The sequence below is a fragment of the Anolis sagrei genome, chromosome Y (genome assembly GCF_037176765.1).
Source record: "Anolis sagrei isolate rAnoSag1 chromosome Y, rAnoSag1.mat, whole genome shotgun sequence".
NCBI classification, from domain to species: domain Eukaryota; kingdom Metazoa; phylum Chordata; class Lepidosauria; order Squamata; family Dactyloidae; genus Anolis; species Anolis sagrei.
The window spans coordinates 66,106,917-66,130,318 of NC_090035.1; the positions used below are offsets into that span (position 1 = coordinate 66,106,917).

General features: G+C 39.3%; 1 protein-coding gene across 1 annotated transcript in view; it reads right to left on the reverse strand.

Annotated features, from left to right (window-relative positions):
* LOC137095348 (dynein axonemal heavy chain 10-like) overlaps positions 1-23,402 on the reverse strand; it is a 105,971-nt gene that overhangs the window by 64,347 nt on the left and 18,222 nt on the right. Inside the window, exons 13-24 of the mRNA XM_067461895.1 lie at positions 21,799-21,975; positions 19,388-19,564; positions 19,079-19,248; positions 18,489-18,640; positions 16,426-16,590; positions 11,430-11,637; positions 11,187-11,343; positions 9,647-10,123; positions 2,113-2,271; positions 1,126-1,242; positions 941-1,043; positions 458-636 (exon numbers count right to left, since the gene is read on the reverse strand). Coding sequence (XP_067317996.1) covers positions 458-636; positions 941-1,043; positions 1,126-1,242; positions 2,113-2,271; positions 9,647-10,123; positions 11,187-11,343; positions 11,430-11,637; positions 16,426-16,590; positions 18,489-18,640; positions 19,079-19,248; positions 19,388-19,564; positions 21,799-21,975 — 2,241 coding nt within the window. The remainder of the gene's footprint in view (positions 1-457; positions 637-940; positions 1,044-1,125; positions 1,243-2,112; positions 2,272-9,646; positions 10,124-11,186; positions 11,344-11,429; positions 11,638-16,425; positions 16,591-18,488; positions 18,641-19,078; positions 19,249-19,387; positions 19,565-21,798; positions 21,976-23,402) is intronic.

The following is a 23,402-nucleotide window of genomic DNA, read 5'->3' on the forward strand; positions in this document are numbered from 1 at the left end:
GTGAAAGCAGAAGGTAGATTTCAGCAGAAGATAGATTAAGATCTATTTGTAGATCTGAAAAACTCACAACACATGGTAACAGCTTCTGATCCCCAAGTGTTTGAAAAGCAACCTGCTGCCATCATTAATTACAATGCTGAAAAGGTTCATTGGTTTTCTCTTGCTTTCTATTTCTTCTATTTTCTTAAAAGACAAACATTGGAACTAACAAACTAATGTCCCCCTTTTTAAAAAATCATCTCAAAAGGTTTCTAAAAGTATCTTCTGAATGTACCTTTAGAAAGTAACTAGAAGTCATTACTCTTTGCATTACCACTGCATTTTTAATATTTGGTTTACTTTTGAAATGGGACTTCATTAAATGCCCCTTCACTAAATAAAACCTATCTATCTGCAAATATTTAGGTTTCTTGCAACTGCTCCCAGGACTAAACATCTCTTTTCAAAAACCACTCACCTGTTGCATCTTATAGATTTCATAGATCTGCCTTAGTCCTTTCATCTCCTTCTGGATTTTAATAAGATCGGGATACATGGTGATTGGAAGGTCAAACAGTTTCTCAGCATTTGCCAGCTCTTGCCGATTTTTCTCATGTTTCTCCAGTTCTTTTTCAAAAATCACCATAAGCTCCAACCCTGCAGATAACAAAGAACATTATTATTATTATTATTATTATTATTATTATTACCTTGCTTTTCTCTCTGGATCAAGACCCAAAGCAGCTCACGTCCTGAAAAAAATACCATTTTAAATCTCCTATTATAGGAGAGAGTTTAATGCTGTAAGCATTATGATACAAGTGGCATTATCCACCAGGCTTTCAAATTTTACTTTTGAGGATTACAACCCCCAGAACCCCCAACTGGACACAACAGGCCCAGTAACTTTTGACCATTCCATTTCAAACTGTCTAATGAATACTGGCGTACACTCTTTTACCTCTATCAAGATTGTCACCAACAGAACCAGGACCTTCGGTAATAAATCTCTGGTAGAAATCATCAATTTCCTTACTATAATTTGTAATCTGGATTCTTGTGATCTGAAAGAAAGTAATCCATATTAAAACTCCTATTCATTTTCCATATGTATTTTCATTAACATGTAGGTGAAAGTGGTAGTACCTCAGTAAAAGTCTTTTTGATACTCCCAAGGCTGTGGTCAACTGTTGATGCGTCAGAAAAAAGTGTGTCCCACATCTGCTTTATCTTATCCACCAGTAGTCGTTCTTCTTCTGTTGTCTACAGTGGAGAAATTGTAAAAAGTTATAGAGAGATGTGTCAAAAGATTCTTAAGTCCAGAATGGAAGCACCCGCAGACAAAACTCTATCCCTTCCTGAAACTCCTCCTTTTCTCAGATCCACATCCACCCACCGATGCCATTAAATAAAATCAGGAGATATCAGTTCTACAATTTGCAGTATGACCCTGTAATTTACTAACTAACCTTCCAGAAGGCCACCCATATCTTGTAATTTTCAGATTTTCAGCCAGAATCAAGCTGATTCTCTAGATCAGTGGTTCCCAACCTGTGGTCCATGGTCGATCAGTGGTCCACAAAAACGAAAACATGGTCTGCAGCCTCACCATTACTACACTGTTGCCTCGAAACCATGTAGCAACGAGAGCAACTGGTCTCACAAAAGCCTCTTAGGGAATGGGGATGTTGGCAGGGGAGAGGCTGACTACCCACGAAAGATTACTACTACCACATCAGCTCTAGATTATTAAACATGGTTTTCTGTAGGTGAGCAGATGATGACTACTGGATAGCATATGCTCTGTATCAGAAACTAGAGCTGATGTGGTCAGCACCCCAAACAACCAAACTGAATCTAAAACCAAAAACAGATAAGTAATCCTTTTGGTACTAATGTTAGAGAGTGGTCCCTAGTCAAAGTGGTCCCTGGTCAAGTGTTTCCTGGTCAAAAAAAGGTTGGGAACCATAGCTTTAGACAATTAAACTGATTATTCCGCTACTGCTTTCGAACAGCACTGAAACCCTAGTCCACTACAATAAGAAAAGAAACAGAACCCTGGACTAAGAATGCTTTGTCGTTCTGACATACAAACACTGGAGCTTGGACTGAGTTCAATGAAATCTCACTTACTGGAAGGTTGTACATTGCAAGGGTGCGGTATCTTTCCTGAATATCCAAATATTCGAGCTCCACTTCCAGGGACATATCTTTGATCTCAGCAATAGTGCCCAGGACAAATTTGAGATCTGACAAGGTATTGGGAGGTGTTGCAAGGTTATGGGATAATCTCTAGGAAGTGAAATTTTTAAAGAAACATCAGAGAGACTTGTGTGGATGAAAATATGTAGCATTTTCAATGAAGTGATCATTTGTTTGTGATAAATACAACTGTATATCCCTAGAAACCACTGATGGAGTATGAATTGCCCAAGGCACCCAATGGGTCCACATGACCCAGCAGATATTTGAAACCTAGATTACCTGAGCCCCAGTTCAACAATCAAGTTGTTACTGCACACAGTATTCTTCTTAGACATATGCTTAAAGGACGTTTTACGGACCAAGGTCACAGTGGGACCCAAGAGGAACAATGGAATAGGGAAAAGGAAGGACTCTAAACCACTGCTGAAATCTCTACTGAACCCCTCCCTTGAGAACAAAGCCAGAAGACAAACAACCCCAGAAGGAAGAGGAAAGGTTGTTTTTTCTAATGGAATCAAGGGGAAAATATGTAATAGACTCCCACTCTCAAGGAAATAAAAATAGGGAGTCAGAAAGAGAACTAGAGGATAAACAACAGAAAGAGAGGGCTAGAAAGACAGAAGAATCTAAATGAGGGGGAGCCGAAGCATTTGACGTGGGCATGGAGAAGAGGAAGAATTGAGGATGAATCCTATGGCTATGTAATTTAATCTCTTCATTGTAATCACATGAATCCTGATAGATGGATGGATGGATGGATGGATAGAGATAGATAGATAGATAGATAGATAGATAGATAGATCCTTCCTGCAGTCTGAGAGCCAATCCTCACCTACTACTTTCCAAAACAGAACCATTGGGCTCAACATGCCAGTGTTATGTAAATAGTGCCCAGAGTCTTTCTACACACATCTGTTTACATTCCTTCATCCATCCCATCCCATTATATCAATTTAAGTGCGCATTTTATAGATAACTGATGGTCCCTTGAAAAATCTCCTACCTCGGGGGGCTGAGTCAGCCATGGCTGGGTAAAGACGTGTCCCTTGTCGCTCTTGAGCAAAATAGCAATAAGCAGTGAAAAATGAGCTGATGGATTTATCTTTTTTATGGATTGGAAAGAAGGGGAAAGCAGTGGAGGATCTAATGAGCAGAAGCAAATCTTCAAAAGGTAAATGATAAGCTCATAATAAGCTCATGATTTATGAATGCTGACGGAGATTGAAAATGAAAGTAAGAAGTCGCCATTACCGAGCATAAAATGTTCAGATAATTACAAAAAGACTTTAAGTAATAACTCTAATTGAAATTGGAATGTTATAACAGATAATAAAAGGCAGTAAGTCATTCGATTCCTCCTTTGAAGAAGCAAGCAGAGAGAGTTGCTTCTCTTCGCTCGGGAGAGTGATAAGGAGTGATAAGGAGAGAAGCCTTTCCTACAGAACTGTAAAACTACAAATTGAATGCAAGTGGAATTCCCTGGAATCAAAGGCAAGCATAAGCAAAGGTATACACAATTAAGGCTTTCTTTTGGACTATGCAGAGTAGAGTAAAATCAATTAATTAAGGCTGTATAAACAAGTGGATGGGGGTAAATTTGACTGGTGTTTGAATGAGAAGGAAGAAACAAAAACAAGAAAAGGAGCAGGAAAGCCCCCCAAGAAGGAATCCTCTCTGGATACGAACAAAACCTTCAGACAGAGCTTTTCCTAGGTTGGAAAGGGTAACTCCAGAGACTTCAGTGAAAATGAGCAGGAGTTCTCCTGCTAAGGGCAAACAATTTCACCAGCTACAACGCACCCCCCCCCTCCCCTGCCACATCCACATCGACATCGTTACCATCCTTAACTACAGGAGCAGAAGGAAGTAGTGAAAAGAAAGAAATGGATAATAACCAGTTGTCAAGCAAAATAACAGAATAAATTAAAGAAGAGGGTGAAAAGAAAACAAGGGAGTTGAATTTGATGTCTGATAAAGAAAGACAAGGAAACAAGAGAGAAAGGAAGATATTCAAGCTATGAAACTGGAGATCCAGGCCAATGCTAAATAAATGAAGGCGCAACTGGACGCAGAAAGGAAAATCTCAGATGACAAATTTCAGACTATACAAAGAACTCTGCAAATAATACATGGAGATATACAAACAATTAAATTAGAAACTGAAAAGAACAAACAGGAACAAAAAGCACTCAAACAAATTCAGCAAACTGATAACAGACTTTCAGATATGGAAAGAAAGTTTGTGTATATGCAAGATAACCAGAGAAGAAACAATGTTGTAATTAAAAATTTTCCAGAAGGGAACAGAAAAGAAGATTTGAAAACTGAAATGTTGAAGTGGTTGCAAGAAATTACACCAATGTTAAACTGGACGGAAATGGATTTAGAACGAGTTCATCATCTTCTGGCTGGAAGAAATAAAATAACACCAAGGAACATAATAATTCGATTTCATAACGTTGCTAAAAAAGATTTGATGAAAATACTGAGGAAGAACCCAGAATATTTAAAGATGGGAGAAGTAAAGCTGGAAATATTAAATGATTACTGCCCTGAAACTAAAAACTGGAGATATTCAATGAAGCCAATTACGATTCAGTTAATGAAGGCTGGAATATTGTACACCTGGGGAGACCCCACCTTCCTCAAATTCCAATGGAGAGGCAAAAGGTAAAGAATTGATTCTTTGGAACAAGGACTTCAACTATTGAAGGAGCTCGGCATAATAACAAAACAAGACAGAGACTGAAAGGATGAGGAGGAGAAAGGAGCAGAGGGAGGAAGAACACCATAGAAGGAAGGAGAATTGGAGGGAAGATTCGGCGGCATCGGAGGAATTGGGCTGTAAGAAGAAATTTAGAAACACTGCAATCAAAAATCTAATTTTTTTTAAAAAAAGATGAGCACTCGGGGGGAGGGAGACTCTGGGCCACAGGATGATTTCACCCCCCCCCCCCCACTTGGGAAGGCCGGGGGTCATGGTTGGGACTAGAAGTCCCAAAGAATGGAAGGGGAGGAAGGGGGGATGAGGGGAGGAGGGGAAGTAGGGGGGAGAGGGGAACAAGGGGGAGGGGAGGGGATTATAAGTGACAAGGGTTCACAATGGATCAAGCCACAAAAAAGTTTTTAAATGAAAATGGAAATGATGTCCAATAAATTAAGAATATCAACACTGAACACTAGAGGTTTAGGAACGGTAATTAAAAGAAGGAGGATTGAAACCTTACTGAAGAAGGACGCAGCGGATGTTATCTTCTGACAGGATACACACCAGAATAAACCGGGTTCGAATAAATTAAAATCGAGTTGGATAAGGAGCTATGAAAAATTCTTTGGGTCATCAAAATCAAGAGGGGTAGCTATAATAATTGCAAAGAAATGCAACTCTGTCATAAACAAGGTATCGAAAGATGAGGAAGGTAGATATATAATAATGTATGGTGAAATAGGGGAGGATAAATATGTATTAGTAAATGTATACACACCAAATGTAAAACAGCAAGAATTTTATGAAAAAGTACTAGGTCAAATGGAGAACTATCACCAACAATATGTGATATTTGGAGGGGACTGTAATTGTTATATGGACCCAAAAAAAAAAAAGATAAAACTACGCAAATGTCAAAAATTAGAAATATTGAAACAACGGACTTAAGTAGAGTGATGAATAAATGGCAATTAAAGGATGTGTGGAGATTGGTAAAGGGAAATAAAAAATATACATACTACTCAGCTGTACATAACGTTTATACAAGAATAGATTATATTTTTGTTTCTAAAAACCTTTTAAGTAAATTGTTAAATGCTGATATTGGAATTATTAAGATTTCGGATCATGCCCTGGTGTCAATTGAGATCAAACATCATAAAATGAAGCTAAACGTGCTCCAAAATAAGGAAACTCTGAGATTACAATTTTTGAACTTTCTGAAATAGGGAAAAAACAATCTGGATTTACAACAGTAGGACATAATACATCAGGCAATTTTAGCTTTTCTTTGCCTGGAAGGAGAATGAAAAAAACGCTGTTTATTTCCCCCTGTGCGGTTGGGCTTATTCTGATAAGGCTAGAATCTATTCTTTGTTCCATATGAATGCTTTTGTTGCATATATGGTTTGTTGCTTTGGGTTGTGCGTTGTCATTGTTGTCCTCCATAGAAATTACCATTATTTTTTCTATAGTATGGATGCGATGTCTGCCATCGGGACTTTTGCGGAAAGTGTCCTTGTCATGGAAAACCATAGATTTGGATGGTTTTCTTCATCTCCTGCATATGTTTCAATTTCTCGTCGGTTGTTGGGTTAAATAAGCCCTCTTTGTACATTGGAAGGTGTTCAGCAAGAGAACGTCCCTCTTCTGATAAGTAGGAAGCATGTAACAAGGCGTGTCTCCTTATTGCTGTGGCAGTAGTAAATATCTTCCCTGCTGCCTCTGCCATATGCTTAGCAAAGTCTTTTTGAAATTTTGCTAATAGTACAGCCTCCAAGTGGAAAGCTCTTGGTAGGCGCTGTTCACTTTCTGGTAAGATATATATGTACGGTAATATTTTATTCCATAGGAAAGTTTGATACGCACTCATATATGTGGCGTAGTGGGCCATTCTTGTATAAAGTCCTGCAGCCATGTGAGCCTTTTCCCCCATTGCATCTATTTTCCTTCCTTCCTTATCAGATGGTGTTGGGTTAAGTTTTTTGGCTTTTTGTCCATGGCCTACTTCAGCTATGACCGTGTTTGGGATCGATGGTCTAGCTGCCCAATTTGCGGAGGACAAGTCAATCCTATATAGATTGTCTATTTTTTTTGGCATTGCAGGGGCTAATGATGGGGAACCTTCTGACATTTTTGTGAGTTTTAGTAGGTAAGGTAATGCTGGAAGAGCAGTATTTGTATTAGTTTCCTGTTGATCTGCTGGAAACATTGGATCATCTACTGATTCAGGTGGTTTTGGAGTTGGTAAGTCAAGTGCACGAATCATTCTTGTCAGTAAAGATGCGAACTTTGTATAATCCTCACCATTAGGTGTATCATTTTCTGTTTCTTTTGTTTCCTCTAAATTATTTGGATTTTCATCTGAGGATTCTGATTCCTCTAAGTGAATCATTTCAGGTTGTATATTTGCTTGCATTGGCTTTTGTGTACTCACTGTTTCAGAAGTGTGGATATCTGTTTTTCTAGACTTTTTTTGGCTTTGATTGCTCTATTGGCAAATCTTCTGTGTTTATTTTATTATTTATATTGGGGCCAGTTGTGGGTGGCCACTGCACAGGCATTGGGGCTCCACAGAAAATCATTTGCCCATTGGGCGCTATTTGCCAAAACCCTTGCTGGTTTAAAAGTGCCTGAGGAAGCAAATACTGCTTATTCATCCACATGGAGGATGAATGAGACATGCTTCTTTGGCTCCTTTGGCTCCTCCCCCGTTGATACCGCTTCTTTGTTCTTGAGGGGGAGGAGCTGGAGGAGGAGCTTGAACTCGACGTCGAGCGGCTTCGATGTCGACATCTGCCAGGTCTTATTGAATGTCTGGAGGGAGCTCGATCCCGAGAGCGTCTTGGGCTCGTTTGTAGAGGTCTAAAAGGAGGTGTAAAGGGGGGAGCCTCTGTTATTGATTCCAGGCTATTGCTCGTGTAGCGAGCCAAGACAGGAGGAGTTGCTGAGGCTTCTGAAACAGCCTCCCTTGTTGTGCCCTCTTTTGGATAGGCATTGGTAAGTACTTGAAGGGTCGCCCCTTCATGTGTTTCCATTGTTTCTTCCGTGTTCGCCAGATGCACCATTTTGCTTGGCGCTTGGCTTTGCAGAGCTGCATCTCCCCCTCGAGGGTTCCTGCGGCTTTTTTTTATTACTTATTTTAGCCGTTTCGCCTCCTTCTGAGGGCTTAATTGGCTTGTTCTTCTTAGTTTTTATTATTTTCTTTTTCTTCACCGCTGATTCAGTCATCTCGATGTTCTTTTCCACAAAGTTTGCCTGAGGTAGGTTTACTTCCCCCGGCTTATTAGGCAATAAAGCCTGTTCATGTAATGCCGCTTTTAAGCGTCGTTCTCTATTTTTTTCTTGTTTGTGGTGTGAAGGCTTTGCAAATAGTGCATGCCTGGGAGAGGTGCTCTTCTCCCAGGCCTGTTAGGCAATTTGAGCGTGCGTCATGGTCCAGATATTTGTTTGGATACGACACACACTTTTTAAAAGAAGTAGTAGCCATGGCAGAGCTATTTAAGTTATTTTTTATATTCGATCTCCTTTCCCTTGCTGCTTTTTGCGTGGATAGGAAGAACTGACTGTAGCCCCTCTGAAGGGCTATTTATGGGGACGAGGAAGGTGGACGGGGCTACGCTAACTGTCAAATTGGTCTCAAGATCTTTCTGTTGCTGCCTGTGCGAGCACAGGAATATACCACATGAGCAAATTAGCTGACCACGAGGGGAAAATAAAATTGACACGGTTCCATTGTATACAATTAGAACAATGGTTTAAAAATTGGGGAAATAATAAAAATGGAAGTAAGCTTAACCAATTTGAACAAATAATACAAAATGGAAGGGTTGTAGAGGAGCATGAAAATTTGAAAGGAATAACTAGTAAAATATATAAGATAATAATTGAAATAAAGAAAGGAAAAACAAAAAATAACAGCTTCAAGGAGGTCTGGGAAGAAGATTTAGGGATAAAAATAAATGAAACAGAGTAAGACATCTAAAAAATTTATCAATATGGGTTAAAGAAAATTATTATAAGTTAATATGGAAACGGTACCTAACACCAGTAAGAATAGCACATATAAATAAAAACTATTCAAAAAAAATTGTTGGAGAGGATGTCAAGAACCAGGAACATATATACGTATGTGGTGGCAATGTAAATATGTAAATAATTTTGGGAGGAAAGTATTTAGAGAAATAGAAGATATAATGAATATTAAAATAGAAAGAAGTCCTAGTATAGCTTTATTGTCATTATATAACAATAAACAATTGAAAAAAGAGGATAAAGAAGCAATAACAAATTTATTAACAATGGCAAGACTGCTTATAGCAAGGAACTGGAAAAAAGAAATAAATATACAAATAGAGGAATGGTATAAGGAAGTATGGAAACTGGCAATAAATGATAAGCTGACATGTAAATTAAAAGTTAAAAGAGGTATATGGAAACAAAGTTATTCTGATGATGTATGGAGAAAAATTATTGAAAAGGGATTAAAAAATCAAAAAGGAAAGTTACCTCCACAAGAAGAATGGAAATTTTGGACAGATGACATGTAAAAGCTGTGGCTTGAGAGGGGGGAGGGGAGCACAGTGGTGAGGGATAGAAAATATGTATAAGCAGAAAAAAACACTAGATGCCAAAAGTATGTTAGGTTGTATTGAATAATATGTATCTGCTGTAAAACAAATGTATAACAAATGTATTAAACCATGACAAAATAATAAAAAATATATTAAAAGAAAAAAAAGAAAAATCTCCTACCTCAACGTTTTCTTGGAGACTGTAAAGTGTCTCTTTGGCTGATTCATTGAGCAGCTTCCCAAGCGAACTCACCCAGCCTTTGGCATTTTCTTGCAGTGTAAAAGCCAAAGGCGCAAGTGCAAGGCGGACACACTTCTCATCTTTTACCATGGGCTGCTGCATCACTTCTACGGCAACCTTCGTGTAGAACTGCAACTTCTCGTCAAAGACGGCACAGGCTGGCTTTTTGGCAGCAAACTTCTCCATGACAATGGCCTTGTCAAGTTTCCACAAAGGGCGATACCGCTTCCAGCGGTTCAAGTATTTTGAGAGGGAGCTCAGGATCTTGTGCATGTTCTGAGTAATGAGGATGGCCTGTTCAATGATTAAAGGGTTCTGGGAGATATCGTTAAAAAAGCTAAAGATGACGGTCTCGTTATCGGGGGTTTGCTGTGGTGGGCAGTCGATACAAGTGCCATGCATCCAACGAACAAATTGCTATATGGGAGAGAAAAGGTAATGGATAAGCTTTACTGAGCATCTCATGATGAAACAATTAGTATGGCAAAGGAGATGCTTTCCTCAAAATCAGCTGCAGTTGCATCACCCAAAGCAGCACAGAAACATGTGCAAGAAAAGAAACCCTTTGTCCAGCTTTGCTGTCTGCTTCTCATCCACTTCATCTAGACCACATTTGCAAAATTCATGGCTCACGGGCCAAATTCAGCCCACCGTGTCATTTTATGTGGCCCTCTAGATGCTGGATTTCAACTCCTGTATTTGTCATCATTAGATATTATCATGACCAGATTGATGGGAGTTGGGATGCAGACACATCTTGAAGGCTGCAGTTTGTTCTGTTTAGTCAGGAGGTGGAGTATGGGTTTAGATACAAGGCTTGTGGACAGGATAGCTGACTTTTAAATGTCCTTTAACCTTTACCCAACCTCAGAGCCACAAGGGCTATTGGGGTGCAATTTCCATCATCCCCAGTTGCATGACGGATAATGAAACGTGATGGGCGCTGTCGGTCAATAACACCAGGGGACACAAACTGCATAAAAATCTAAAGAACACTGTCTATTTATGTTAAAAAATAGTTGGCCCTCTGTTTCCACCGATTATCCCTCCATGGATTCATCAGCCCTTTGAAGGCAACCATAAGGCTAATGTGGCCTTCCATGACAATGAGTTTGACATCTTTTCCCTAGACTCTTCCAACTTTCTCAACATAGCACATTCTGTTCTCCCTCCTCGAGTGCATAGATACAGCCACGGAAACCCACTGGGTCATCTTGAGCAAGTCTCACTCTCTCAATCTGAACAACTCTTGCCAATAAAAGCCCTCCTTTGGATCGGCATAAGTCACAAGCACACAGCCGTTGCACAAAATACTACAAACTGCATCATTTCCACGGTTTCTCCTCATCTGCAAACCTATAAAAAGTATACCTAACTGCATCCCTCATGATTGAAAGACAGGTACTACCACCTTGTAAGGTAATAATCCCCATTCCCATTCCTGCCCCAATAGGATCAGAACTGATCCCATAATTCTCACCTTGGTAACATCCACACAATCTCGAATGCAATGCACACACATTTTTTCAATTTCATTTGCATTTGGCTGGAGGAGGATCTCAGGAGCAGATAAAATGGTTTCTGTTTGAAAAAGTAGAGTATGCCTTGACACTGCTGCATTGAAAGATTGCAGATTCCTGTATGGGGAAAAACTAAATTAGACTGACCTCCTGGGAGAATCAATTCAGGCGGAAACAGAAAGAATGGGTGAGAGTAGACTTACTTCAGGACAAGATTTGTCAGGCTCTGATAGATCTTCTTTTCCCAATAGGCATAATAATGAACCAGTCTCGGGGCTCTGCCTGTATTTGTATTTGAAACCAGCCCCTCCATTTTTGTCAGCAGGGGACCGATAGAACTGTACTTGCGAGCCATGTGGTCAATATCTCTGGATCTTTCATGCTTAACATACTCAAAGTATTCTTTTACCCCTGTCAAATGTGAGTGTACAAAAATAAAGAAAATGTAAGTCACTATCCTATGTACAAAATTATTCATTGGAAATGACCTTGACAAAGAATTCATATGTAAATAGCTCTGTTGAATTCATTCAATACCTCCATAACCTCTGTGCACATACATTCAAAGGTAATTGTTATTTTACCATCTTTTTCAAGGGACCATTCACAAAATTTTCAATCAAATGAGATCTTTTTTTAAAAGTTCTAATTGTTTTATTGTGTATATAAGAAATAGAACAGAAATCAAAAAAGAAAAAATGTAGAAAATAAACAGGTTTACAAAACAATATACAGCAAACACGTTAAACATGTGAAAAATCGATATTAGCTGTACAGCTATTGTACCTTAATATATCCTTATCCCTCTAACCCTGCACACATGAACTCAACCCTCTGAAACCCTTCAATGTGGATGACATAACTAACCCCTGAGGCTACTTGCTATAGATGTGGGCACAATGTCACAAGAAAATGCTTCTGAAACATGGCCATACAGCCCAGAAAACTCACAGGAACCCAATGATTCCCGCCATGAAAGCCTTCGACAACAGAAATCTACCTTCGTCTTCTTTTGCAGATACCCAAGGGCCAGCCTCCATTTGTTTGCAAATTCTTCATTATTTCCTCCTCTGCTACTGTTTGTCAGCTTGATCATTTGGATATAATCTAATAACTTATCTCTCCAATCTTTAATAGTATTTTCCCCCTTCCATATTTTAACTATTATTAGTCTTGCCGCAACAATGCAATCTTGATAATTTCTTCATCTCTTGCGCTAAGACACCTTCTAAATAGTCCTAATAAACAGATTTCCGGGTTTTTCTTGACCTTTCTGGTGATCATATTGTTTGTTTCTTTAACCACCTTTTTCCAGAATTCTGGAATGATATTACAGTTCCACTACACGTGGAGAAAAAATCGTTTCACCTTTTTATACCTCCAGCAGGCCCCTCATCCTGTTTTCTCTATTTTGGTCAATACCTCTGGAGTTGTATAGGTATAGGTTGTATAGGATCTATTAAATATTTTAAGCATATTTTCCCTAATTGAATCTTCTTCCCTTCGATATCCTTTTCTTGAATATATCTCTGCCTTACTTGGCAATTGTTAAGACTCTTCTTTTGTTCACTCATAACCACCTTTGTTCAGGGTTTACTTATCTTCTTTTAAATATTTTGACCAGTCTGTTTGGATCACAGGTCTGCCGGTATTTCGTTTTATCAAATAGGTTAATCTATCCATATCCTTTATCTTGAGCAGTTTGTTCAGCCATTCCTCCTTTGTGGGGATGGTCTCCAGCTTCCAATATTTGCCGTATGTTATTCTGGCTGTGCAATAAATAAGAAGTTTTCCCCTATTTGATTCTGGGAATTGTGCTCTCTCGTGTATTCTTAGCAGGTATAATTCAGGCTTCATTGAGAACCTCATTTTTAATATTTTCTGGATATCTTCATGAATCATTTTCCAATATAGGGTTGTTTTGTTACAGCTCCACCACATATGGTAGAAAGAGCCTGTGCATTCGTTACCTTTCCAGTGTAGGTGTATCTTAATTTCTTTGTCCAGATGTTCTGCCACTCTTCTAATTTTATCTGCCTGCCTATGTTCCTGGCCCACTTAATCATTGAACTCTTAATTTCTTCAGTCTCAGTTGCCCAGTCTATTCATCTATTGTATAATTTAGTTATAACTTTTTTTGCCCGAGTCCTTTAATTTACACCAAAAAATCCTCATTTGGGCATAAACTGATTTTTTTTATCTTCTTTGTAGGATTGCTTAACTTGGAAATACAGGAACCATCTGATATTTCCGCTAGTGGTTTTAGTTCTAATTCATTCTTTACATTTTTCCATAGTAACTCCCTGTATGCAGGCCACTTAGTCCATCCTAGAAGTCTTCTTTGGTTGGCCTCTATAGGCAATAGCCACATCATAGTTTTGGTATAGAAACAGTCTTTATATTTATTTACCGAATTTTTTTTCCACTTTTAATTTTCCATACCAAATATAGCATGCCATCCCCGCCTCAGGTCATGCCCTTCTAAAGTTAGAGTTTTGATTTTTGTTAGCTCAATCCAATCTTTGACCCAAGACAGCGCGGCAGACTCATGGTAGATTCTGAGGTCTGGGAGGCCAAAGCCTCCTCTATTTCTCAGTGATGTCGTAATGGTATGTTTTATCCTTGGCCTTTTCCCTTGCCATACAAAGCTCATTATATCTTTGCTCCAATCTTTATATACCTTCATGTTTCGGATGATGGGAATATTATGAAACAGGTATAGTATTTTGGGCAACAAAGACATTTTTATTGCAGCTATATAACCTAGCAGCGAAAGATTAAGGTGTTTCCATTTTTCTAATTCTAACCTGATTTCTTTCCTCTTATCCTGGTAGTTGTTTTTCAATAGGTGGATGTTCCTTGCTGCAATCCATATACCTAAGTACTTAATTTTCACTGATGTTTTTAATTCAGCGATTTCCTCAAGTTCTTTTATTTTCTTTTGAGGAATATTTTTCATCACGAGCTTTGTTTTATTAATTCTAAATCCCGCTAGTTGGCCAAATTCTTCGATTTTTGAGATCCATTTGCAGATATTTTTCATTGGATCTTCAATAATGCAGATTACATCGGCTGCAAAAGCACGAACCTTGTATTCCTGCTTTTCAATTTTCACTCCTCTTAGGTTTTCATCTGTTCTTATAGTAAGATTTCAAGGGCAAATACGAAGATTAGCGGGGATAGCGGGCAGCCTTGGCGTGCACCTTTACTGATTTTAAATTCCTCTGATGTACTTCCGTTTATCATTATACAAGCTTTTTGTTCCCCATAGATTGCATTTATGGCATACTTGAATTTGAAACCTATATCTAGTTCTTTTAATAATGTTTTTTTAAGAAATTCCAATTTAGGTTGTCAAAACTCTTTTCAGCATCTAGGGTCATCAAACTTACTTTTTTTTTATGGTGCATCTCGTAATATTCGATGGTATTCAAAATCGTTCTTACGTTTTCTTTGATGTTCCTTCCTGGTAGGAAGCCTGTTTGTTCCTTGCCAATCCAATCTGTTAGAAATGTCTTGAATCTATTGGCCATGATGTTTGCGAAGATCTTATAACCTGTGTTTAATAAAGAGATTGGCCTATAGTTTCTGATTTCATTGGTGTCTGTTCCTTCTTTATGTATCACAATGATCTCTGCATTTTTCCATGTATCTGAAATGGTTTTGTTGTTTAAGGACTGGTTCATTATTTTCTTTCAATTATGTATTATTTCCTCCTGTGCTATTTTTTAAAACTAGCTGGGAAGCCATCTATTCCTGGTGCTTTGTTGCTCTTAAGATTTTTTACTGCCGTTTTAATTTCCTCGTCTGTGATTTTCTTGTTTAAGTTTTCTCTCTGTTCATCGGATATTTTCTGGAGCCTTTGCTTACTGAGATATTCTATTATCTTATCTAGAGGGATATTTTCTTTACTATATAATTTCAAGTAAGAATTTAAAAATTCCTTTGGTATACCTTCATCCGTTACTATCGTTTCCCTTTTTATTTTAATTCTTAATATGTGTTGGGCTTGTTTTTTCTTCCTTATTTTCCTGGATAGCCATTTGCCTGGCTTATTTGCGTTTTCAAAAATGTCTTGTTTTGCATATTTTAGTTGCTTTGCTATTTGATCCAAATCTAAGTTTCCCATTTCTTTTTTTAGTATACTCAAATGTCTTTTTATTCTGGTGTTGTTTGGGTTTCTTTTCAGTTCTTCCCCCTTAATTCCTATTTCCTTCTTGATGTCATTGATTTTCTTATTCTTTTCCTTCTTTTTAGTGACATTCAACTGGATTAGGCGTCCTCTGATTACTGCCTTATATGCATCCCAGATTGTTTGAGGGTTAGTGTCTGTTGTGTCATTTAGGGTAAAATAATATTTGGATCTTTCTTTGATCTTTTTTATAGATTCTTCTGATTTTATCAGATTGTCGTTTAGGCGCCAAGTTTTACTCTATATGTTCTGTGTCAAATGGCATTGTGAAGACAAAATTGTTTATATAACTCCGAGACTTCCTTTAAGAACCCCTTTCCTTTAATAATTGCCTCTCAAAGTCCAAGCTATCAAACTGCATCCATTCATCGAGAAGTGCATTTTTAAGAAGCAAATAAGTCCATATAGAAAGATCCTAACAGACTACTTAACTTCTGAAACATTGCTGAACGAAGCATCCATCCCCCTGGATGTAGTATATTCCTACCAAGAAAGTATTGATTATTGATTTCCCCTTTCAGAGAAACAGCAGAGATTGATCAAACCACAAACCAAGGGTAAACAAGGATTAGGGGGACTGACTCATGTTTTAAGATAGAGAATTCTGCTTCTAAAAGCACAATTTCTCTTCTTATTAAAGGAAAAAAATATTGGAAGTGCCGGGCAGCTTCTCATGGCTAAAAGATGAAGCAGTGGACTGACTACATGCAACCTATGAGCTGCATGCTGCCCAATCTGTGCCAGAAGTTTCACATATTTTCTTGTGGATACTTATTTATGCCTCTTCTTAAATCCAAGGAGAAAAATTATATATCTTCTTGATTGACTTCCAGAGAAAGTAGCTAATACTATTTGCTCATATATATGTGACCAATGCCATACTTAGACACTCTATCCTCCATGAAGGAGAAAAGACTATGAAACCAACTCCAGTGGCAGGTAGAATTTTTTCCACTATACTAAGGGCTTTATGAGATTGGGGACATGATAAAAATGGACAGACATACCTGGAAGATAATCTTCATCGGTGGAAGGTGGGCTTTTGAACAGATTGGTTGTTTCTATTAATAAAAGTTTATTGGATATGTCTTCAGCATTCTTGTGGATCTGATGAATGAGGGATTCAAACTTGTCAATGGCCAGTGTACACCGTGCAATGTAATCCGCAATACCTTTGAAACAAAGTTGCGCAGGTCACTGTTTTGTCTTTACTCAGCTTTACAGTCTTTCTATGTGAATGTGTATGTATACACATTCTACATATATTTTGATCTCAAGGAGGCTCAAAATATTTAAAAAGTCAAATAATACACAAACAGAAGCAATCCAGCAAATTATATTAAAATTAACACCAGTAAGGATGAAAAAATCAGTACCTTGAAATGTATGACATTGAAGTGGATACAATCACTGTGACACAAGATCGAAAAGATGTCGATGACATGTAGAATGGTTCACAAAGGGCTGACATTCTTTTTTTTAGTCCCAACTACAGTAAACCCATTAAAATCAATTCCTGAATGATAACGTCATTGCTTCAATGGGTTTTCCCAAATCAAAACTTTTAAGAGGATTTAGACCAAGGTCATCACTACAAAAACTAACTCTCTAAAGCAGGTATGGGCAAACTCAGGGAGCAAAACTCAAGCCTGAGGATCGGATGTGGCCCCTTGAGCTCTTTTCTCAGGAACTCCTCTCCCTCATCATCCAATCCTTCCTTCCTTACCTCCCCTTTTCTCCTTTCAGCCTTCCATCCACCATTTCATCCTTCCTTTCTTCCCTCCTTCCCTCTCTCCCTTTCTTCTTCCTTCCTTACTGCCTTCCCTTTAGTCTTTCCTTCTTCTCTTTCTTCCCTCCCTCCTTCCATTCCCTCCCACCCTTCCTTCCTCCTACCCTTCTCTTCCTCCTTTCCTCCTGGGGGATGTTTAGATGGGATAAGAGACAGTTGAGAGGGAACATGAGAACCATGTTTCAAGATTTCAAAAGATGTCCCATTGAGGAGGAGGGGGAAACTGACTCTATGCTGCTCTAGAAACCAGGGCACAAGGGAGCAATGGGTTCAAATGGCAGGGAAAGAGATTTGACTGAAAAAAATAGGAAGAACTTCCTGAGAGTAAGAGCTGTTGGAGAGTGGCATAGGCTGCCTGGGAGTGTGGTGGAGTCTCCTTCTCTGGAGGCTTTTCCGCAGAAGCTATCTATTGGGAGTGCTTTGATTGTGTCTTCCTGCATTGCAGGGGGTTGGACTGGATGGCCCTTGGGGGACTCTTCCAGTGCTAGGATTCCAGGATTCTGTATCAGGAATAGGCAATATAGGGTGTCACAAATACCCTTTTTCTCTCCCATCCACCATCTAATCCTGACCAAGGCCAACCCTTTTGGTATCCAAACGCTGACATCTTCCCATCACTTTCTGCCTCCAAAAGAGAAGAAAAAGGAGAGGAAAGGGCAGGGAGGGGACTAGGGGAGAACCCCTTCCCTCCTATGAGTCTTCTAATTATTATCTAGTTCATGTAAAATTTGAAAGCCACTGGAGAACTATCTCACATTGTCTCCTTCAAAGGGTATTAATTGAATCATGAAAATTTCACAGATTTTATGAATGGTGTGCAACCATTATGTGAAACATTTTTTTAGGGTCAAGAATCATTCACTGTTATCTTTACAGAAAGAAATGACAAAAGAAGCTGACATAAAGTTCTGCCAGGTTGAAACTGAAAATTTAAACTCCTAAGTTTAAAATTGGCTCCAACCCTCATGACATTTAGGAAAAGGGTGAAGACTTTCCTCTTCGAAGCAGCTTTTAACTGAAGCCAAGCACTTTATGGACTTTGAAATATGGGAATTTCAGACTGCTTTATCTTTAATATTTAAACCATGGACAGTTTTAAGCATTATTTAATATTACACATGGGTTTGAATTAATTTCTTTAATATTTTATGCACATTTTTAAATATGTTGTGAGCCGCCTTGGGTTCGCTCTGGTGAAAGGCGGCATAGAAATCTCTGAAATTAATGAATGAATTAATTAATACCTTTAAAAGGTTTTTTTAACAAGATATGCTGTATTACCTAAAGAGTTCCAGTTGAGCCTCTTGTAACCAGGTCTGAAAACTCGCCAAAGGTCTTGAACATGATCTTCCACAAGCTGAGCCTCTGCTTCATTCAAGGTTGCTATCAAGTGGTGATAGCGATCCAACATATGTTTTAAATTGTCTGTATTTCTAAAAAGAGAGGCACAAGGAAACTGCTAAGAATGGCCTCATTCAGGGTAAAAGGTAAAGGTTTTCCCCTGACATTAAGTCCAGTCGTGTCTGACTCTGGGGATTGGTGCTCATCTCCATTTCTAAGCCGAAGAGCCAGCGTTGTCCGTAGACACCTCCACGGTCATTTGGCCGGCATGACTGCATGGAGCACCGTTACCTTCCCGCCGGATTGATTGATCTACTCACATTTTCAAACATTACCTCTATTATTATTATTATTATTTACTACTAATGAGGTAATCAAAGATTCAGGACTTTATTGCACAGTTGTTTTGAACGTTAAAAAATCATATAACTTTATAAAACCAAGTGGATGGAATAACTTAACCAGGATATGGTCCTCTGCTAATGGCTTCCGCTCATTCTGACAAGAGCAAGTTTACAATCAATACTTACCTGAGTAATCTGTCCTCCTGTAAGGCCACGTTCCTTGCTATTTCAGGCACAGGAAACCCCAGGTGTTCCATGTACTTTGTTTCATTGATGATCTCTCGAAGCTTGGGAGAAAAGTTGACTGTGAAACGTGTCGTTTTTTCTCCAGTCTCTATGTCCTCAAAATACGGGCCCTGTATCCAAGGAGATTAACCATCACACCAAGGAGAAAAAAGCATTACCATAACAGGATCCACAATTTATGGACATGTCTTCAACATCATAGCTTCCAGAGAGTACACGGGATATGTACAAGAAATGCTTTAAAGCTACCTGCTCCAGGGACTCTGGATTTGACTGAATAATAGCTCCAGAAGGATGCATTTTAGCAAGCAGAGTCTTTTTCAACAGGAGGGGAAGTTTCTCTTCTGTAGTCTCTCTCCATAGCTCGTATTTCTGATCTTCATATGCTTTCATCCTCTTTGCCACTTCAAGATATTTTTGTTTCACCTAAAATACACATTTCCACATTACTGCTCTAATTTTCAATTGTTTCCCTTTCCATTTGTGCTTATTGAAAATGCTTGTGTCTTGTCTGCCCTTTTTGTCCAAAGAAGATCAGATAGCACACCAACTCTTGAAGAATGGGAAACCCAACCTTGCCACCAAAGTAGGAAAGAAACCAATAGCCAGACAACCAGAGATTGAGAACAACAACCTCCATGAACCCTTTACATCTACTGAATTGGACATGGCTCTCAACAAATGTAAGAATGGCAAAGCAGCTGGCTTGGATGATCTACGGATGGAACAAATCAAGAACTTCGGTCCAAAAGCAAGGCGCTGGCTGCTGGAGCTGATGAACAACTGCACTGCATCCTGTCAGATCCCCAAAATCTGGAGGAAAGCAAGAGTCATCGCCATCTTGAAGCCAGGCAAAGACCGTAATGACCCAAAAAGCTACAGACCAATCTCCCTGTTGTGCCACCTCTACAAAGTTCTGGAGAGACTTATTTTGCATAGAATTATGGAAAATATAGACCCCTGTCTGATCCCACAGCAAGCTGGCTTCAGAAAAGGCAAAAGCTGCACATCGCAAGTGCTGAACCTGACCCAGCACATAGAAGATGGCTTTGAAAGGCAGCAGATCACAGGAGCTGTCTTCATAGACTTGTCAGCAGCCTATGATACTGTGAACCACCGCCTCCTCCTGAGAAAAATGTATAATATCACAAAGGACTACCACCTCACCTGCCTCATAGGAAACCTGCTACAAAACAGGAGCTTTTTTGTTGAGTTCCAGGGCCAGAGAAGCAGATGGCGGAAACAGAAGAACGGCCTGCCTCAGGGGAGCGTGCTTGCTCCATCCATGTTCAACATCTACACAAATGACCAGCCACTGCCAGAAGGGACAGAGAGTTTCATCTATGCTGACGATCGTGCCATTACTGCTCAAGCAGGGAGCTTTGAGATGGTAGAACAGAAGCTCTCCGAAGCTCTAGGTGCTCTTACTGCCTATTACAGGGAAAACCATCTGATCCCTAATCCATCTAAAACACAGACATGCGCCTTTCACCTTAAGAACAGACAAGCATCCCGAGCTCTGAGGATTACCTGGGAAGGAATCCCACTGGAGCATTGCAGCGCACCCAAATACCTGGGAGTCACTTTGGACCGTGCTCTGACCTACAAGAAGCACTGCCTGAACATCAAACAAAAAGTGGGTGCTAGAAACAACATCATACGAAAGCTGACTGGCACAACCTGGGGATCACAACCAGACACAGTGAAGACATCTGCCCTTGCGCTATGCTACTCTGCTGCTGAGTATGCATGCCCAGTGTGGAACACATCTCATCACACTAAAACAGTGGATGTGGCTCTTAATGAGACATGCCGCATTATCACGGGGTGTCTGCGACCCACACCACTGGAGAAATTACACTGCTTAGCCGGTATTGCACCACCTGACATCCGCCGGGAAGTAGCAGCCAATAGTGAAAGGACCAAGGCAGAGACATCTCCAGCTCATCCCCTGTTTGGGTATCAGCCAGCACGTCAACGACTTAAATCAAGACATAGTTTTCTTAGAACTACAGAGACACTCGCTGGAACACCCCAGCAAGCGAGAGTCCAAAAGTGGCAGGCCCAAACCCAGCACCTCAATTCATGGGTGATACCAGATGAGAGACTCCCCCCTGGGCACTCAGAAGACTGGGCGACTTGGAAGGCGCTGAACAGATTGCGCTCTGGCACCACGAGATGCAGAGCCAATCTTAAGAAATGGGGCTACAGGGTGGAATCCTCGGCATGCGAGTGCGGAGAAGAACAAACCACTGACCACCTGCTGCAATGCACCCTGAGCCCTGCCACATGCACGATGGAGGACCTTCTTGCGGCAACCCCAGAGGCACTCCAAGTGGCCAGATACTGGTCAAAGGACATTTAACCAAATACCAAATTTACAAAATCTGTGTGGGTTTTTTTTCTTTTTCTTTTTCTTTTTAATCTCTGTGTTTGTTTTGCTCTGTTAGAATTGTAATACAATGGTTGCTGATGACACGATAAATAAATATGTCCAAAGAAGCTGTCAGACAATCTCACAGAAAAAACTTTCAAAGCAGAAGTGACCAAATTATTCAGCAACTTTCCAGCTCACAACTACGTATATCCCCGCCATTCTGGTTCACTGAAGTGATGTTATTCACATATAATAAAACTCAGGGAAAAAATCTCAGACTTACCTCCCTTCCACGTTCAGTACTCAGAAGTTCATCTACTTCTTGGAATCGAATTATGGTATGCTTGATACGGTAGAACAGGGACCGTGACCAATAAATTGCCCCTGCCATTGGAGGATGATTTTTGCACAAGGGTGGATTCATTTGCTTACTGACAAAGAGGGTGTTAACTATTGCAAGCTGTGAATGGAAAAGGAAATCCATGAGCAATCAGAATTTAAGACTCAACTGAAGACCCATCTCTTCTGGAAGGCCTACCCAGTCAACTTTGAACCAGGCATTTTGGATTTGCATTCTATTGCCACTGAATGTAGAACTTTGTACCATGTATATTTTATTGTATGTATTTTATGTTTTGACTTTGTTTACCCCACCTTGAGCCATTAGGAGAGGTGGTAACCATTAATATATTATTATTATTATTATTATTATTATTATTATTATTATTATTATCATCATTATTATTATTATTATTATATTTTACAATTATTTTATTTTATTTTTTAAGAAATCAAGATGGCATTTTAAACTACTACAATGCACTCAATGTGCAGTAAACCTTGCATGTAACTCAGACACTGCATCTAATACAAAATGCAATAGCTTGACTGTTGACAGGAACACTTAAAAAACAATACAACATTGGTTCCAAAGTAACTGCACTGCCTTTCAATACATTTGTGGTCTAAAGTCCTGGTAATGACACCAAAAGACATTAACAGTTGGGGACCTTGATCTTTGAAAGAGACATATCTGACTGCCGGGGGACTGAGCTCTCCTCTTCTTTATGCCACTGATAGGAATAATACACTGTGTGGACATTGGAAAGGGCCTTTCCATGCATGGCATTTCAGCTGCAGATGTATGAGAAGGGCTGGTGCAATTTAAAGACTGGAGCCTTAGCAGATTTTCCCATAGCCTTCCTCATATCACATAGGAACAGGGGAAGGGAGGTGGAAAGAGGAAAAGGAAACAGTCTCCCACCCCTCCTTTTTTTAAAGGGAGTACATAATGAAGACTGAAGAATGAAAGAAGGGAAGAGAAGGGAAGAGAAAAGAAAAAATAACAGAAAAGAGCAGAGAAAATATGCTAGCGTTTGGAAGCAAGTGAAAAAAAAACCTAACATGAGCAAGGCTAGGAAGAAACTAGGGGCAGAGTTTGGGACTAAGGAATAATAATAATAATAATAAGAAGAAGAAGAAGAAGAAGAAGCTTTATTTGTATTCCGCCCTATCTTCCCAAGGGGACTCAGGGTGGATTCCAACATAACAATGATAAACATTAAATGCCTTCGTAAAACAAACACATACTGACATAAAATCCCAGAGGAGCCCCATATATGAAAATAACATTAGAACCTAACATCAAATTAAAGCCTAACATCAGTAAATTAAACCTATAATAATCAGTAAATTAAACCTATATAATAACATAAAATCCACATCCACATTAATTTAAAACAGCCAACAAGAGTTCACAAAACAGTGTGGGTTGGTTGTGTAGTCAAACAATGGTCATTGGGCTGGCATGGACTAGGAGAGTCCAAATACGAAACAGTTCTCAACCAGGCCCTGGTAGCAATCTCGCTCTTACTTCCTATCATGCGG